The sequence below is a fragment of the Gracilinanus agilis genome, chromosome 2 (assembly GCF_016433145.1).
Source record: "Gracilinanus agilis isolate LMUSP501 chromosome 2, AgileGrace, whole genome shotgun sequence".
Classification (NCBI taxonomy): Eukaryota; Metazoa; Chordata; class Mammalia; order Didelphimorphia; family Didelphidae; genus Gracilinanus; species Gracilinanus agilis.
Window position 1 is genome coordinate 243,741,672 of NC_058131.1, and position 17,481 is coordinate 243,759,152.

The window sequence follows — 17,481 nt, forward strand, 5'->3', positions numbered from 1 at the left end:
AAAAAGCAGAGATGCTAACAGAATGAAAATGGCAGCAGCTAGAAGGAAATATGGACCATTTATTTTTGTCAATAATTGCTTTATTAATTGGCATCATATTCTAAAGTGCATAGTAAAGACAAAAAGGGAACGCATACATAAGGTAGGGGAATTTTGCTTGCAAACAGTAGAAAGGACCTGAGAAATCTATGTCTTTTATGGAACAAGTGCCATGGAGGCAACACCTAAGCAGGACAGAGGCCTGAGTATTCATTTCCCATTTTGGGTCAGTACACTAGGCTATGGGCCTGCAGACATCGGAGGCATGCTAAAAGCTCCACCCAGGCAAAAGCCATGATATAGGAAGGATAGATGAAAGGGTTACACTCTGATAAGTAGGTGCTGCTGGTACTGAATGTCAATTTGATTCCACTCAGGCGTGAATGAGGCATGCCCCATAAGGCAGCCTTGCTTCCAAACCTGTTTAAACTGCAATAAAAAAAAGCTTCTTGTCTTCTTGAAATTCAAGCCAATGAAAGTGTTACTATTGTTGCTCCTTGGTCAGCCTGGACATATACAAGGCCAAAGTTAGGTGTTTAACCCTGTCAGTCTTTTGAATTTTCCTTATTCTCTTCAGTGCCTTTTAGAATAAAGATGACCCCAAAGCAATGCAAGAATGTTCTAGCGGAGCTCTTTTCAAGAACAATTGTCTTCTCTGTAGCTCCTTAGGACAAAATTGGGTTGCATAGCTGGGGCCTGAGATGCAGTCATTAAGCTCCTACCATGTGCCTAGTGCCATATTAAGCACTGCAGAGAGTATTTAGCAAAGACAGGCAGGAAGATAGAGCCAGATGATTATCAGTAGTCAACTTAAGCCTAAAACATGCTCCAGGGAGGTTGACCTTACAAGAGAAAGAAAAGGGACAATCTTGTCTATTAATTTTATTCTCGATTAGAGGTAAAGTGCTCACTTAAGCGCAGGACTAACTCTAGGAACAAACACTGGAAAAGTCCTAAAATGGATCAGTAGAATGCCAAGATTTCAGGGAAGTCAGAAACAGCAGTCCCTTCTTCAGGGAGCCAAGCCCAGCCTGGCTATGGCTGAGGGGGAAGGAAAGGAAAGGCAATAATAGCAAACCATTTTCCTAGATCAACCTGCGGATGTCCTCAAAGTTTAATAGGTTGTTGGCTGTTTCAGACCAAGCTGCATGTTCGGCACCATCCATCTCTGAAGCCAACTCGTTGTTCCTTTCCAGAGTGTGGTTCTCACCTCCAATAAGTGCATCACAATCAGGACATTTACGCCTCTGCATTGCTCCCCCACAATTGCCAATCACATAGATGTGGCCATTGGGGCATTTGAACCAGTGACCTCGGGGATAACCCAAAGCATTTACTATCTGGACACGCTCTTGTTCTGAGATGCCCAAGCCACAGCAAGGAAGGACAGCTTCGAGAGCTTTCAATTTCTTTTTTACCAACTCCTCCTTGTTCTCACTGAATTTAAAAGTGCCCTCCAAGATCTCTCGAAGGGTGGCCACCTCTTCCACCACTGAACTGCTCAACTTTCCCCCTGCCATCTTACAGCGGACCAGGAGGTTTACCAAGTAGGTCATCCTCTGTACTTCACTTTGGAGGTCTTCCAGTTCCTGGCTGGTGAAACTCAAACGCTCCTTTGCTAGCCATGTATGAACTTGTTCCAATCTATTCCTTACCCCAGCCCTCTCACTGACATCTATCTTACTCATTGATTCCCTTATGTTGGCCAGGCGCTCATAGAAGCTGATTTGATTTTCAGCTAAACCTAAGGCTTTCACAGATAGATCAGATTGAGAGAGCTTCTCTTTTAGCATCAAGAAATCCTCAGGGAGTAGCCGGTGGATAATGGTTTTTGATTCTAGTAGGGCCTGTAGCTCTTCCTGCCTAGTAGTGATTTCACCAGCTGAGCCTTGTATCTTCTCCTTGATCCTCTCAATCTCTTCCAAACGCCTTTTTATGCTAGTCCCATACCTAAGGTTCTTGCGGATGGGAACTTGACAGACTGGGCAGACTTTCAACTTGATGGCAACTTCTTCATCCTTTTGTTCATTCATGTAGCGGTCAAGAGCCTGTACCTCAAAGATGTGACTACAATCCTCCAATTGTACAAAGCGGGCGTCTGGTTCATCCTCAAAGCCAAAGAAAATCTGGGTAACTTCATCTCGATGGCACACACGACACTTCTTAGGGCATGGTTCCCCACATAGGCCAATGCAAGGATGGTTACAAGCCAACAACTTGGTGCAAGGCACATAGCATGGGGGCCGATCACAGGGCTCACAGCAAAGTTTGGTGCACTGGTAGTGCTGGCAGTGCCAAGTACAAGGTTCCACACATGGGCTGCATAGCTCTCCACACTTCTTTTTACACTGGCTGTGAACACAGCGATTCTGGCAGGTCCTCTGACAGGGTGGACACTCACCAATGCAAGGTTCCTGGCATTTATGTGAGCAGATGAGTAAGCGGTTGCAGGGACGCTGGCAACGTTCATGGAACCGTCCTTCATAGCACTCATGGCAAGAGCCTGGGCAAGGGTGCCCACAGTCTAAGATGGTGGTACACTTGGCAGTACATTTGACAGGTAAGCCATATTGAAGATCCTCCACATTGCCACATTTCACCTGCTGGTCATGTCCACACTTGAGACTGACAGTGACCATTTCAGAACAAAGACGAACACAGTATTCCCCACAGGAATGGCTGCACCTGTGTCCACATTTCAGGAATTTGGGACAAGGCTCTTGGCAGCAGAACTCTGACTCTGGCATGGAACATGGGACCATTTGTTGGTGTCCACAACGCAGAATTGTCTTGGGGACCTTCACTTGGCAAGGGCCGCAGGGCTGGAAGCAAACTGATGGGCACCGATGCCCATCAGCACAAAGGATCTTCTGGCAGGGCTTCATACACTGGAATTCTGTGTGCTTAGCATCATAGGGATGGCAGGCTCTAGTACAGACATGTCCACAACTCAGCCGGAATTCACAGGGGAGACTACAACCCCCTTCTGGCACCTGGTGAAAGTCAGTCGCTTTGGATACCAATGTTTGTGTATCAGGGTGGTTCTGACAGCATAGCATTAGTGCATTGCCAATCTGACCATTTTCTCGCAGGGTGTGAAGGATCTTGCTCCACAGTGGAACTTTGGCTAGCATCCCCATGTTCCCAATGCAGTACATTCCCTTTTTGGCTCTGGACAGAGCTACACAGATTCGGTTTTTGATCTTGAGGAACCCAACTTTTTCTTCTTTGTTGCTTCGCACAAGGGATAGAAGGATGATGTCATTTTCTTCCCCTTGGTATTTGTCCACAACATGGACTTTCACACCAGCAAATGTCTTGGCTGGCATGAGTTTGCGGAGGCAGAAGAGTTGTCCAGTATAGGTTGTAAGGATAGTGATCTGAGATGGCAGATACTCCTGACACAGGAAGTATTTGCATAGCTCTACCAGAAAGCGAGCCTCATGCTGATTTTGATGACTTTTCCCTTCTTGGATCTCCTGTTCAGGGAAATCATGCTCTATGAAAAAGAGATTGGAAGATACTCCCTGTGAAAATAAAAAGAAAACCCTGTTAAAGATAGAACTGAGGCTAGGCTGCCTTTGGTACCAAGAGCAACTGGGCACTATGAAAAGGAACAAAATCCAGAGTTCCAGCTCATTACTTTAGGAGTCACTTCTGATGTGATTTTTAAAGACATGAATTGTCCAGTCATCTCTAGAGCACTCTTTGGGAGTTCTTTTCCTACAGATCATTAATTTGATTCCACTTTTATTCTACCCTTTGCTTTCAGTTGGTCTTCATATATGTCTAAGGGAAGTTGGTAGGGAATATTTACTTTCTGTGTGCATTTAGAAATCTACATCCATGTTTAAAAACACACACACACACACACACACACACACACACACACGTCACCAAGTCTGTTTTCTATTGAATTTACTTCCTGTAATTAAGCCAGAAGGATCTATATCATTCTCACCAGTTGCCTTCTTCCTTTACACAACTCCCTAAACTCTTAGTAATAATTCTAGAAACATCTGTTTGATTAAACTCACCTTAATTTTTTCATACTTGAGAACAGAGGGATGATTCTCTAGATCTTGGTAAATGTGGGGTGTTAGTAGCCGTGCAATTTCAGGGCGCATTCGGTGCTGAAACAAATAGACACAAATTATTTGAAACCTGGCAATTACTGAAAAGTAGGAGAATGCTCCAAAGGTTAGTGTATACACAGTCCTAATTTTGCTGTTGGAAAAACTTAAGAGCTCCTGATTCCCAATTGGCCAAATCAGCTATGCCCAAATCAAGCTTTAGAAGACAAAAAAAAAGCTGTGATTTGAGTCACATTAATAAGAATATATTCCATTTACATTAATTTGAAACCAGTTTTGTTCCTGGCTGAATCCTAATAGTTTTCACTCAGTAAAAAGAAACACCCTTAGCCAAGACTTCTCTCTCACCTGGTAATTCAGACGGACAAAGGGAAGATTGGCGTTTACTAGCCGCTCAAAGAGTGAGACCTCTAGATTGAAGTTCTTGGCCAGATCATACACATTGGCACTGGGGCGCAACTATATGGGGAAAGGAGAAATATATAACACATCAATATTTGGTTAAAAGCATATCCAAACAAACTGCAAAAATAACTCAGAGAGGAAAAGATAACTGAATTATGATTATACTGAATTCCCTAACAATACTTATCATATTTGATTCTGTCAAGAAGAGAATGGTAAGTGGGAGTAGAAACGGAAGAAAAAAAACTGCTTGATCACATGGTTTTATGGGGATATGACTGTGGATATAGACTCTAAGCAATCACCTTGGTGCAAATATTAACAATATGGAAATGGGTCTTGATCAATGGTACACGTAAAACCTAGTGGAACTGCTCATTGGCTATGGGGGTGGGGTGGGAGGAGGGGAGGGAAAGGACATGAATCATGTAACTATGGAAGAACACCCTAAATTCATTAATTAAATAAACTTAAAAAAAAAAAGAGAATGGTAACAAAAGGGAATTATGAAAGGTAGGGGCGCTAGGGGTCAGCAGAGGGAAGTGAAACATTTCATTATGCATGAATTATGGGAGTGTACAGGCAACATTTTCCTTATTTGAAGTCCTCTTTGCGGGCTATGTAAAAGTAGACCTGAATTTACCTGCTGGTGATCTCCAATAAGGATGAGGTGCTGGCAGGCTTTGCTCAGTGTAGTAATGGTATGGGCCTCTAGTACCTCTGCTGCTTCTTCTACAATAACAATCCGGGGTTCCACCTTCTGTAGGATCTGGCGGTACTTGGCAGCACCTCAAGTATAGGAAAAAAGAAAGTCCTTGTGCAACATGAAGAAGACCCATTCTACAAAAAGGGAACTATCCTTTGTGCCTACCTATACACTAAACTAGGTGGCACAGTGGATAGAATGCTGGGCCTAGTGTCAGGAAGACTCATCCAACAGCCTCAGATAATTCCTAGTTGTGTGACCTGGGGCAAGTCACTTAGCCTTGTTTGCCTCGGTTTCCTCATCTGTCAAATTAGCTGGAGAAGCAAATGGCAAACCACTCTAGTATCTTTGCCAAGAAAACCCCAGATGGAGTCACAAAAAGTCCAATACAATTGAAACAACAATACACCAAACACCTTGATTTATGTGACACTTTTTGCCTCTCAGAGCTTCAAATAATGGGATGAATAATTTACACTTTTTGAGATAACCAAAATTCAAATAGTTATGGGCTTAAGCCACAGATTTTTTCCATTTTTACTTACCTGTAGTTGTCATGCCTACAATTTGGGCATCTTTGAGAATACAGAGATCCTCTTGTAGTTTTAGCTCTACCATTCTTTCTGCTAAGGCCTGGTATAGTCGTTCATGGTTCAGGACCCTTCTGCGAATATCTGCCTGGTACATCTGCAGCCACATCCTGGGGAAAGTGGATGAAGGTAAGTAATTTGTTGACAGAATGGTCATGAAAGAGAAGGTGTATCCTTGCTTCAGGCAACACATTTGTTGAGTGTCCACTGGGCTGAATATTGTATGACACTAGGAAACTGCTGACCAGAAGAAGCTTAATTTAATAGGAAGATGGATCAAACAAATACCCATGATAAACAAGTAACAAAGAGATACAAGTTAGAAGATGGAAAGAACAGAGAATAGGGTATATGAGGTAAGTAGATTTGCTTAATGGCCAGAATTATAAGATGATATTGTGGCAAGTAGAATAGTAGAATGATGTTAGTAGAAGTTAAGTGAGGTAGTTTAAAGCCCCAAATCAAGGATCTTAATTTAATACAATGGGCACCTGGAAGCTACTGTATAATTCTAAGATAATGAAAGGATCACAATTACATCTAAGGAAATACTTCTTGCCACTGGAAGAGTAGTGTAGATGGGAGGGGCAAGTAAAAATCCATTGGAAAAAATATCTCCAGCTAGGACTGAGGAGACAGAAAAAGCAAAGGAAAAGTCAAGAAAACAAATCACTGGTATTGCCAGATGGGGCAGAGTGAAGAAAATACCTATAGAGCTGCCATCGTGTATTTAGGTCCAGTTGCCACACATCTTCTATTTCCTTAGCTTCTGCTTCAGTCATTGCATTCAACTTTCGGAGCTCCACCTTCACTTTCTTCTTCATCTTCTTCTTCTGACTGGGTTGAATCTATATGCAAAAGGAGCAACAAAGACCACTGAGTTAATGGTCTTCTAGAATCATAGGCTTTCTCAATATTTTTCTTTCTATCTTTCCTTTTTTTTAAAGCCATAATCTTCTAAGAATAAATATTGTGTATTGGTTCTAAGGAAGAAAAGTAGTAAGGGCTAGGCAATGGAGGTTAAATGACCTGCCTGTGTCATATAGCTAGGAAGTGTGTGAGGACACAGATTTGAACCCAGGACCTCCTATCTCTAGGCCTGGCTCTCAATCCATTTCCATTGGTGGGGGAGGAAGAAGGGGAGAGAAAGAGAGAGGGAGAGAGAAGAGAGAAGGAGGGAGGGAGAGAGAAAGAGAGGGAGAGAAGAAAGGAGGGAGACGGAAGGTGGGAGGGAGGGAAGGAAAAAGGAAGGGAGAGAGGGAGAGAGAGGAAGGGAGGGATGGAAGGAATGAGACAGAGAAAGGGAGAAAGGGGGAGAGGGAGGGAGGGAGGGGGGGAGAGAGAGAGAGAGAGAGAGAGAGTCATACACTTAGGAAGGGTCTGAGGCCAAATTTGAACCTAGGACCTTCCATCTCCACGTTTGGAACTCTATATTGAGCTACCAACTGCCCCAATATTATTCCAATAGATATTACATTATCTCCTTGTTCAATCTTCCCTACTTTTGAACATCATTTTAAAAGTTAATATAGGTGAGTGTTAAAATTGTCTCTCCCTCACTCCCACTTTTAAAAACTAAGAAATGAAGGGAAGTGCTAGGGGTCAGTGTTACGAATAAAACCACTAGTAGTACTGTCTTCCACCCTTCGATTTTCATCATATAACGTTTTTGCAATCATAAATAATTTCCTTAGTTTCACTTTCGGGAAGGAGATCTAGATGTTATATAAAAAGACATTTACCTCCCATTCTCCAGATGTCTGCTCCTGCCCAGATGCTCCTTGGCCATAGTTGTCCAGTCTCATGGCTAATAGCATTTTAGCTAGTTCCTGTACAGCTCCGTTCTCTACTTTTTTCCTTTGTCGAGGCCTAACTACCTCTTCCTCCTCAATCACACGGTCTGCTTGGATCAGGTCAGCCTCCTCTGAAATCTCAATTAATGCTTCTTCCTCCTCGCCTTCTTCCTCTTCGCCCCCTTCCTGACGAGCTAAAGAAGAAATCATAAAGGGATTGATGGTTGGGGAAAGAAATTCATAAATGCTACAGACACTGGGGATCAAGAAGAAAAGTTATCTTCAAATTATGAAAATGTGGGTGGGTTGTTGATATAGGTAGGGCCTTAAAAGACTTTATTGTTATTTTTATTTCTCTTCCCTATTTCATTACCAAACTATCTTAAGTTAGTATTAGCTCCTTACCTGCATTCTCAGGCTCTTCAGTAGGGGGTGAAGCTACACTTTGGGTAAAGGCAGTCAAACCCAGGCCCAGCCACTCCAGAATCATCGACTGCTTCCAGCCCTTTCTTGAGTAAAGCCACTCAACATCCTGATAAAGGGAGATAGCAGTATGAGCATTCTAGCCTGTTGCCCACCAGGAGCAAAAAAGAGTTATGATCTCCATTCGAGGACTTCAATAGAACCTTCTCTGTCCTTAAATTACCATTAACCAAAGCTCACCTTTCTGGCTTGAAGCACCCATAATCTAGAGTTGTGGAGGGGAGGAGGCAAGCCAGATATTTATGCCAATTTGTCTTGACTTTGGCAGCTTACCGGTCCATTCATCAGGCTGTTCCAGTGTTGTGGGGCAATGTATTTCTGCAAATGTCTTTCATGTACAACCCCCTTGGTGGTGCACTCCAAATGATGAGCCCCTTTGTGGATCTCCTGCTCTGCCTGCTTCATGTCAGTCATGATCTGCTCAAGAAAGGAGATGTGCTGTGAAAATTAAAACACCATTCCCTTTTCCCCAGCCCCCCAAAACAAGTCTTTGAAAATAAAGAAATTGAACTCAGTAAGAAAATCAGGGTGAGAGAGACAGCAAGACACATTGGACAGAGAGCTGGCAAGACCCAGATTTAAGTTTTGTTTCCGACACTTATAAGCCATAAACCAATGAATACCTCGGCACCAAAGGCAACTCTAATTCTATGTTACAGAACAGTTTCCAGGTCTGCAATGGTAGGAGTTTCTTCATTGAGATTTCCCTATAGCAAGGAAAGGTCTTCCTTCTCCCCCCTGCCCCATTCTCCCCCTGGGCAAAAAACAAACAAAAAACAACAACAACAAAAAAGCAAAAAAGCAAAAAACAAAAAAAATTACAAGCAAGGACAAATGGTTTTTGAATCTCAGTATGGAAATATTCTAAGTATGCAGTTGGGCCCACAGAAAACAGATAGCAATGGAAAGAAATGCATGCACTTAAAACAACTCCCTCCTCCCATCACAAGTCCAGAAACTAGGCTCATTCAAAACCTTCTAAGGCAATACACTTTAGAAAATAATTAAGAGAAATACAAATTACAAGTTACTTGAAGCATTAAAGTGCTTTATATCTTTTGTCTCATTTTATGGTTTCCTTTCAATCTCTTAGGACTTTTACTCTCTAGGTAGTCTTAGTTTGGAACATACACTCATGTAGGCCCTCCGGAGATGTACAGGGAGATTCCTTCGGAATTCTCGTTTGTTTCGAAGTTCTCTTAGTGTGAACTGCTTCAGGACTTCACTGTTGCTTCTTCCACCTACTCGAACAATGCTGGTTTTATGACATTTGTATATTCCTGAGGAAAAAAAGTGAACATAAGAGGGGAGTGATAAGAGCCACAAAAATATTCCTCTTAGATGAGTAGTACATTGGGTAGCTTTGGTTTGAGTAGAATCCTGGTATTTTTTATATTTTCTTGAAGGAAAAGACTGGAACGTATAGGTATTGATGAATAAGAGAATGTGACATGTAAATGCTAACATCAATATTGACTTTCTAGTAGTGAACAAATTATCTTGCAAATTTTACCTTCTAGAAATTGGTCCAGGGCATGATTGGTATAGCACACAACAAGGATGGGGAACTTCCGTATGTTTATCTGCCATACCTGCTCATTAGTCAGAAGGGCCTGGACAATTTTCAGACCCACATAGGTTTTCCCTATAAGATAAGCAAAAATAGAAAGGTTAATATTTAAGAAAATTATTTCTGATATGCTTAGAAGTCTTCATTCCTAAGGGGGTGGGGGGGAGTTGAGGAACAAGAGTATAACCAGAGAGGATTATCAGTTAAGCTGCCTACAAAAAATTCTTTTCAAGCTCTTATAAAATATCAACTATTTTTACTAGTGAGATTTTAAATACCTGCTATTATGGGCATGTTTCTTCAAGTCAAAACTGACAAGCTCATTAATATTTATAACCTAGTATCCCTTTATAAGAGATGGAAAATGTTAATGATTTGTATTGGATTGATAACATCCTATCTTTTCACCTCTAGCAATCCTTTCCAGCCATATGTTTTTTATTCTACCAGTTCTCGGGAAACAATTCTGGGTGATGTATGGTTTGGGCATGCTTCAGAAACCTAATATTCCTCCTGCCCATCCCAATGGTAATGTAATAAAGCTTGAAGAAAAAAAAACAGAACTTCACCTGTCCCTGGAGGTCCCTGAATAATGGCCAGTTCCTTAGTAAGAGCAAATTGCAAGGCCGCCATTTGTGATTCATCTAGATTCAGAGCTTCCTTTGAGGGCCACTGGCTAAGGTCTAAAACATTAACTCTTGGTCTTCGGAAGTCTTGAATGCTCCTCAGAGGTGCTTTTCCCATTTCACTGGCTAAGCAATTATCTATTAGGGGTGTGAAATCATATCTGCCTCCCATTATCAAGTAACTAGGCTCTCGCACATATGATTCACACTCAACAATGTTCTTCTGAAAGGGGACATCTTCCTCCTGAATCTCCTGGAGTCCTTCCAGCACGTGTCTGTAAGCTTCAAAGTATGCAGTTGTTTCTACCATAAGGAAGGAGTCTGAAGGCTGAACCTCTAATAGCTGCTGACTCTGCTCATTGAAGCAAAGCTGTACAATTCCATGGCAAAGGTCTTCATGGTCCCGGTTGGATACAGTTGCAAAAAGAAATGTCTCAAAATTATCCTTGGACATGCAGACCAAGGAACCATAAAGCAACCTTTTAGAATTCTGCCAACGCACAAACTTCAACGGCTTTGTGTCAAACTGTACCTTGTACACAATACCAGAGGATGCACAAAGTGGTGTGATAATCCGTGTATCAAAGTAAATTCGGATGTCATTGAATTTCTTCTTCCTTAAGCCCTGGTCTTCAAAGCTTTGAAGCAATTCCAAAATCCCTTCTCTCAGGGGTCTAACAAAATCTTCTCGTAAGAGTCGGAAGTGAGTGTCTAAATAGATGCTGGTGCTCTCATATCTCCCTGAGATAATGTTTGGCCGCAGGAAGGGCTTTTCATCCAGGTGCACCTCATTATATGTAGGGTAAATAGTCATTGTTCGATAATTATCCTCATGCTCTGCAGTTTGAGGTTTCACCAGAGTATAGGTATCAACCTTTAGAGTGCCCTCACGTCTCTTCTCCTGCAAGTGTTCAATGATGGTTTGAACTTTTTCCAGGTTTTTTTCTGTCTCTTCTCCAATATCAATGCCAGAAGCTCTCAAAGCATTGAGAGAGGCCGGCAAAATGGACATCAGCATAGAGGTTTCTTGCACAGAGCTGGCTGGGAACACACTTACCAAGTCTTGGAGAAGTGAAAGGATGTTATTAATATGCTCTGGGTACTGGTGTCGAATAGCGGGGACAGACTCAGTTATCATTCCTGCCACATAACTGGGCAGGCACACTTTGAGGAAACTGGAGTTCTTCAAAATGCCCAAGAGGTGCAGAACACTCTGTCGATCCATTCTGGAGCTACATGCCTTCCTAAGTACTTGGCAGATGAGCTGAAGTAAGTTGGGTTTCATGACTGTATTATCTAGAAGATCCTTAAATCCAGAGTTAGCAGCAAGTGTGATGACCACCTCTGAAGGATCTTTCTGAAGGAGACTTTCTAGAAAGCCAAAGCCAATCCTCTTAACTTGCTGAGACTGTTCCCCGGTCTTTTGATGTGGATTCCGCCATTTCATAGGATCCTTTCGAAAATGGACATTTTCAGCAGGTTGAAGCCTTCGGTCTCTCCCATCTTGGTTCCCATTTCTTCTTCTGCCCTCATTCTCTTGACCATTTCTTTGTCCTCTGCCTTCATCATCAGCCTGTCCACCATGGTATCTCCTTCTTTGATGAGGATTCCTTCCCATGCCACTAAATCTTTCTTCCCTTTGCCATCGAGGAACAGTGTTGTTGTTAGCTCTAGGATCCCTTCTGGGTAGGTCTGTTCTTCCTCTTAGAACATTAACTGGAGGGTTATTTGCCCAATTTCTTGTTCTGTGTGGTAGCTCTCCATCCATGTGACCTAAATGCAAAGGAAATACTCAATGAGCAAGAGGCTCCTCGCACAGAAATCAAGGGGCAAGGCACCTAACACAACCACAAAGAATATGCTGTAATTTTTTAATGGCAATTTATATAACTTGTTTGATTCCAGTGGAGTAAAGGGTAATTTTTTTTAAATAGTGAAAGTAATGAACAAAATACTTCTGCCCAGTTAATAACTATTATTATAAACCAGCATAATTCAGGGGGTAGATGGTATAAAAAGCTGGAAGAGGTCAGCTGCAGCTTAAATTTCAGACAGACATTTATTCACTTGCTCTCACAAGTATGCTGCTAACAGTTTTCTACTGAATGCTCCCTACTGATTTCAAGCAGAGGCCTATGACAAGTTGTTGGGAATATTAGAGGGAATTCCTACTCCTTTAAAGTTTAGGCTAGGGGACTCAGAGATCCCTCCAAAGCCTGTTAAGGTTGCAGTTCTGACGGTAGTCTTAAGTTCTATAGCTATTTTATGGGCTATAATGATACCAAAAGCAATAAACTGAAGGGAGAAATTTCTTGAACTTAGCCCAGAATCAATGCAAGAACTTTAAAAAGCAGGCTTTAATAAGCTTATATGTTCAAGTTAATGGAGTGCTAGTGTGTGAATTTAAATGAAATCAGGAAATTGTAGGAGGTAAGCTCATGAAAATAGTAATTCACTCACAGTAGAGGTCTATAAACACTAATGCTAAATAAATACAAGAAAAGGGACAAGACATGAAGCATATGTAAAAGGCAATTGTAGCCTAACAGACTGAAACTAGAGTTGACACATTCTTGAAACTGACTTTCATTTCATGTTCAACTTTAGCCAAATATATCCTTTTTTCAGTTTCATTTTCTATGAACAGAGATAATACCAATCCAAGTAAAGAGTAGCTTAGGAGGACAGCTAGATGGCTCAGCAGATTGAAAGCCAGGCTTAGAGACAGGAGGTATTGGGTCCAAATCTGGCCACAGATACTTTCCCTAGCTATGTGAACCTGGGCAAGTCACTTAACCCCCATTGCCTAGCCTTTATTTTTCTTTTGCCTTAGAACTGATTCTAAGACAGAAGGGAAAGGTTAAAAAAATGGAAGTTTGGGAATTTAATGAGAAATAAATGATTGTGCAAAGTAGCAATGGAGTTTTCAATTAAAGGAACAAATTATTCTAAAAGCATAAAATATGATATGCAATTAACCACAAAAACTTTGCAATGCTGAATTATATTGTGTATACACACACACACACACACACACACATGTATATGAAGGCTGTATAAATGCCTTTTCAAGAAAATCTCTGTAGATTATGAGGAGTTGAGATATGTAACAGATAAATAGTATACACATGTGTAGTAGGTGCTTAAAAGAAATAAAAACTGCCTATACCGGTTAAGAATTCTTCCCATTGGGGGATCAGGGAAAGACTGATGGATGAGATGGATTGTAGTGGTCTTAAAAGGATATGTAGGATATACCAACAGACAAAGATGTGCAATTATAGCTTTTACTATACTCTAATACCTTTTTTTCAAATGTGGGTCAACAGAAACAATTCAAGAAAACTAATGGTATAACATTCTGAAACAATTTATGGTAGCACAAAATTTCTTTGTGGCATTGTGTTAAAGTTTTATTTTCCCCTTATTTATACTGTACTAACAGTTTGATTTACCACCTTCTATCCCCCAAAGACAACCATTGTTCCTCATTTATGCCACACCTAAAACTTCTGTGACATACAACATACTTGGGTAAAGCAGAAGTGTGTTTTTGGGGAAATTATGAGTAAGTTAAATGGGCATTGTACTTCCCATTAAAAAGCTGATGGTTTATTTGGGAATAACACTTCATTTGTGAATAGGACAGTATACTACAAAGTTACTAGAGTCCTTGATTCTCCTATCAGTTTTTGTTTTGTTTTGAATGAATTATCCTAGTGCATTAACTCTCTTGGGTAAGTGGGGGAAGAGCGTCAATTATCATTCCTATGGAACAAATTATTCATTAAAAAATTTTTTTTTAAATTTTCCCATTATATGCAACAACTATTTTCAACATATGAAATTATAAGATTCAAATTGTCTCCCTCTCTCCCCTTTCTGGAAATGGTAATCAATTTGATCTCAGTTATATATGTATTATAATGTGAAACATACTTGCATATTGGTCATTGTTGTAAAAGAATACTCATATAACACCCCCCCCCCCAATAAAACCATAAACTAATGTGAAAGCTGGTATGCTTTGATCTACATTCTGACTCCAGCAGTTTTCTCTGCAGATGGATAGTATTCTTTGTCACAAGTCCTTCAGAATTGTTCTGGATCACTGCATTGCTGAGAGCAGCTACGTCTATCAGTTGATCATTCTATAATATTGCTGTTATTGAGTATAACGTTCTCCTGATTCTGCTTATTTCACTCTGCATCAGTTCATGTAGGTGTTTCTAGCCTTTTCTGAAATCATTCTGTTTATCATTTCTTATAGCATAATAGTTAGTATTCCATCACCAACACATACGACCACAATTTATTCAGCCATTCCCCAATTGATAGACATCCCCTCATTTTCAAATTTATTATCAGCACAAAAAGCGCAGCTATAAATATTTTTGTATAAGTAGGTCATTTTTTTTTAACCTCTTTGGGATACAGAGCTAGTAGTGGTATTACTAGATCAAAGGCTATGTATAGTTTTATAGCCCTTTGGGCATAGTTCCAAATTGTCCTCCAGAATGGCTGGATCTATTCTTCATTTTAAAGGGAAATATGTATAGTTTTGTCTTGGCTTCACCACTGCAATAGGTTTTCAATTCTTATTATAGTTTTCCTTTTAAAAGTGGAAGACATTGTTTACCTCTTTGGTCGACATTAGAAGGCCTTGGTGGGGGGTCTGGGCCAGGTCTTCTGCCATCCATTTCAGAAAGTGTCTTCAGTTATCTGTTCAATCAGCTTTTTGCTATAAAGAAATCAAGTTTAGGTTACCTTTCAGGACCACTTGAACACCAAGAAGCAAAGTCTTGACTAAGCTAATTTACTTATTTTATTAAAAAAAAATCAAGAGAAACTTGGTTGTAATTATGGGTAGTTATTTGGCACTTCAAATGTTAGGTAACTAAGACAGTATTTGATTTCTAATCTAAAGACAAACAGTGTGGTAGAGTAGAGAGAATAGTACTGGACTTGAAGTCAGATGACTCTGATATGTATTAGCTGTGAGACCATGAGCAAGGCACTTAATTTCTATTTCTTAATCTTAAATGGGGAAGATGCTCTGCACTTCACACCTCACAGGGATCAGTATTTTGTAAAGGTTTAAGTGCTATATAAATAAGTTATAATCATTTAAGACCAAATTTCCTTTACTCTTTCAGTTTTAGTTGCAAAGATTCTCTTCAAAATTCTCATCTAAAACTTTTGCTTAACATATATATACTCTGAACACCAAGTTATTATGTTTTATTTCCTCACCTATAAAACAGTAATGCTATTGCTTGCAGAGAAGGGCTATATATTTCTTTACCTGGTACCATGGATTCATATCATTTTATATTCATATTCTTCATATTTGAAAAGCACTGTATGTAGTAAGCAATCCTCATACCTGTCTCCTATAGAAGTTTTCTTCCTCAAAGAAAAAATACCAGCAAAGTGGTGCCGTGGATAGTGTCAGACTTGAAGTTAGGAAGACCTGAGTTCAGAACCAGCCTCAGAAACTTGCTAGCAGTGTAACTCTGAGCAAGTCACTTAACCCTGTTTGCCTCAGTTCCTCATCTATAAAATAAGCTGGAAAGGAAATGGCAAACCATTCCAGTGTCTTTGTTAAGAAAACCCCAAAAGGATTTAAGAGTTAGGTCTGAAAATGACAGCAGATATCATATGGCTAATTAGCATTATTTTATTTTAAAACCTTTACCATACATCTTAGAATCAATACTATGAATTGGTTCCAAGGCAGAAGAGTGGTAAGGGCTAGGCAATGGGGGTTAAGTGAGTTGCCCACCAGGGTCACACAGTTAGGAAGTGCGTGAGGCCAGATTGAACCTAGGAACTCTTGTCCCTAGGCCAGGCTCTCAATCCACTGAGCCACCTAGCTGCCCCCTAGTTAGCATTTAATGAAAAGGGCTCAGCTCTTAGTCCTGAAATCTTCAGTGAGGTCCTGTTTTTTTCTTGAGTTGGAAATATGCCTACATCTTTCATCTATCTGGTTATTATGATAACTATTATTGGAAGAGAGCTCTCCCAGGGGTAGTCTCAGGTCTAACATCCTGATTCTTAAGTAGGCTTGACCATTAAATCTTCCTATTCAGTAAACTTCATGCAGGTAGGTGGCACAGTGGATAAAGAACTGGGCCTGGCATCAGGAAGATTCATCTTCATGGGTTCAAGACTCTAGTGGTGTGACCCAAGGCAAATCACCTAACCCTATTTGTCTCCTCATCTGTAAAATTAGCTGGAGAAGGAAATAGTAAACCAATGGAGTAAACCGCAAATGGAGTCATGAAGAGCTGGATGGGATGGAACCATACTATTCAATAAATTCTAGTGACTTCCTATTTACTTCCAGAATCAAATATAAAATCCTATTTGGCTTTTAAAATTCTTTTCAATTTAGCTAATCCCACCTTTCCATTTTTTATGCTTTATTTCCTCTTCTACTTACTTTACTAGCCAGAAGTACTGCTAGCCTTCATAGGTTTTCCAAAAGATGTTCCCTATAACTGGATTGCAACCATTCCCATCCCTCTCCAAATCTTATGTAATCTTTCTTCCCTCTGCTAGAGCCTTCCCCCTAACCCCCCCAATGATCTTCCATCTTCACTATAGATGTCTTCTTTGCATGTTATCTTCATAAGAATGTAAGCTCCTTGTAGGCAGGGGTCGGGCCTTGGACTTCCTATCTTCATGGATCAGGTGGCACAAAGTGAGAGCTTAATAAATGCTATTTCATCTGGGTAGTAGTGGTGGGGGTGTGACTCACATAGGAAAATAGCTTTTTTGAATCTATGCCTTTTATTGATATGTTTAAAATTTTCATGGTCGAAAACTGGTTATTTTAGAAGAAATTAGTGATATCGGGGAGGGGCACTCATTATCACAAAGAAGTCCACTAGCTTGGGAATAATGTTTGGTGTCTCCTTTCCAGCCCGGATCTCTTCTGCTCATCATCAAACTGGGCCTCATAATGCAGGCTACAGTTCAGCTTTTGTTTTCCTTGAGGGGAAAATTTTTCCTTCATCTTGTTTAAAAATACCAACACAGAAACACACTCCAACCGTGTGGTGGAAGGAGACAAAACCTGGCCTAAATATGTGAGAGAAGAGGCAGGAAACAGGGAAGAAGAGTACGAACAAAAAAGAGGTGATGCTTAAGAAGGGGGTGGGGGTGGGGGT

The 17,481-nt window shown here is 40.6% G+C and overlaps 1 protein-coding gene across 1 annotated transcript in view; it reads right to left on the bottom strand.

Annotated features, from left to right (window-relative positions):
* Nucleotides 1-62: 62 nt before the first annotated feature.
* The window catches only part of ZNFX1 (zinc finger NFX1-type containing 1), a 20,824-nt gene continuing 3,405 nt past the window's right edge, over nucleotides 63-17,481 (bottom strand). The window contains exons 2-14 of the mRNA XM_044663819.1: nucleotides 14,946-15,047; nucleotides 10,250-12,079; nucleotides 9,624-9,755; nucleotides 9,242-9,390; nucleotides 8,382-8,527; nucleotides 8,033-8,163; nucleotides 7,577-7,821; nucleotides 6,543-6,682; nucleotides 5,790-5,944; nucleotides 5,182-5,327; nucleotides 4,482-4,592; nucleotides 4,077-4,172; nucleotides 63-3,566 (exon numbers count right to left, since the gene is read on the bottom strand). Of these exons, the coding sequence (XP_044519754.1) occupies nucleotides 1,125-3,566; nucleotides 4,077-4,172; nucleotides 4,482-4,592; nucleotides 5,182-5,327; nucleotides 5,790-5,944; nucleotides 6,543-6,682; nucleotides 7,577-7,821; nucleotides 8,033-8,163; nucleotides 8,382-8,527; nucleotides 9,242-9,390; nucleotides 9,624-9,755; nucleotides 10,250-12,079; nucleotides 14,946-15,006 (5,784 nt within the window). The 5' untranslated portion in view covers nucleotides 15,007-15,047 and the 3' untranslated portion in view covers nucleotides 63-1,124. The remainder of the gene's footprint in view (nucleotides 3,567-4,076; nucleotides 4,173-4,481; nucleotides 4,593-5,181; nucleotides 5,328-5,789; nucleotides 5,945-6,542; nucleotides 6,683-7,576; nucleotides 7,822-8,032; nucleotides 8,164-8,381; nucleotides 8,528-9,241; nucleotides 9,391-9,623; nucleotides 9,756-10,249; nucleotides 12,080-14,945; nucleotides 15,048-17,481) is intronic.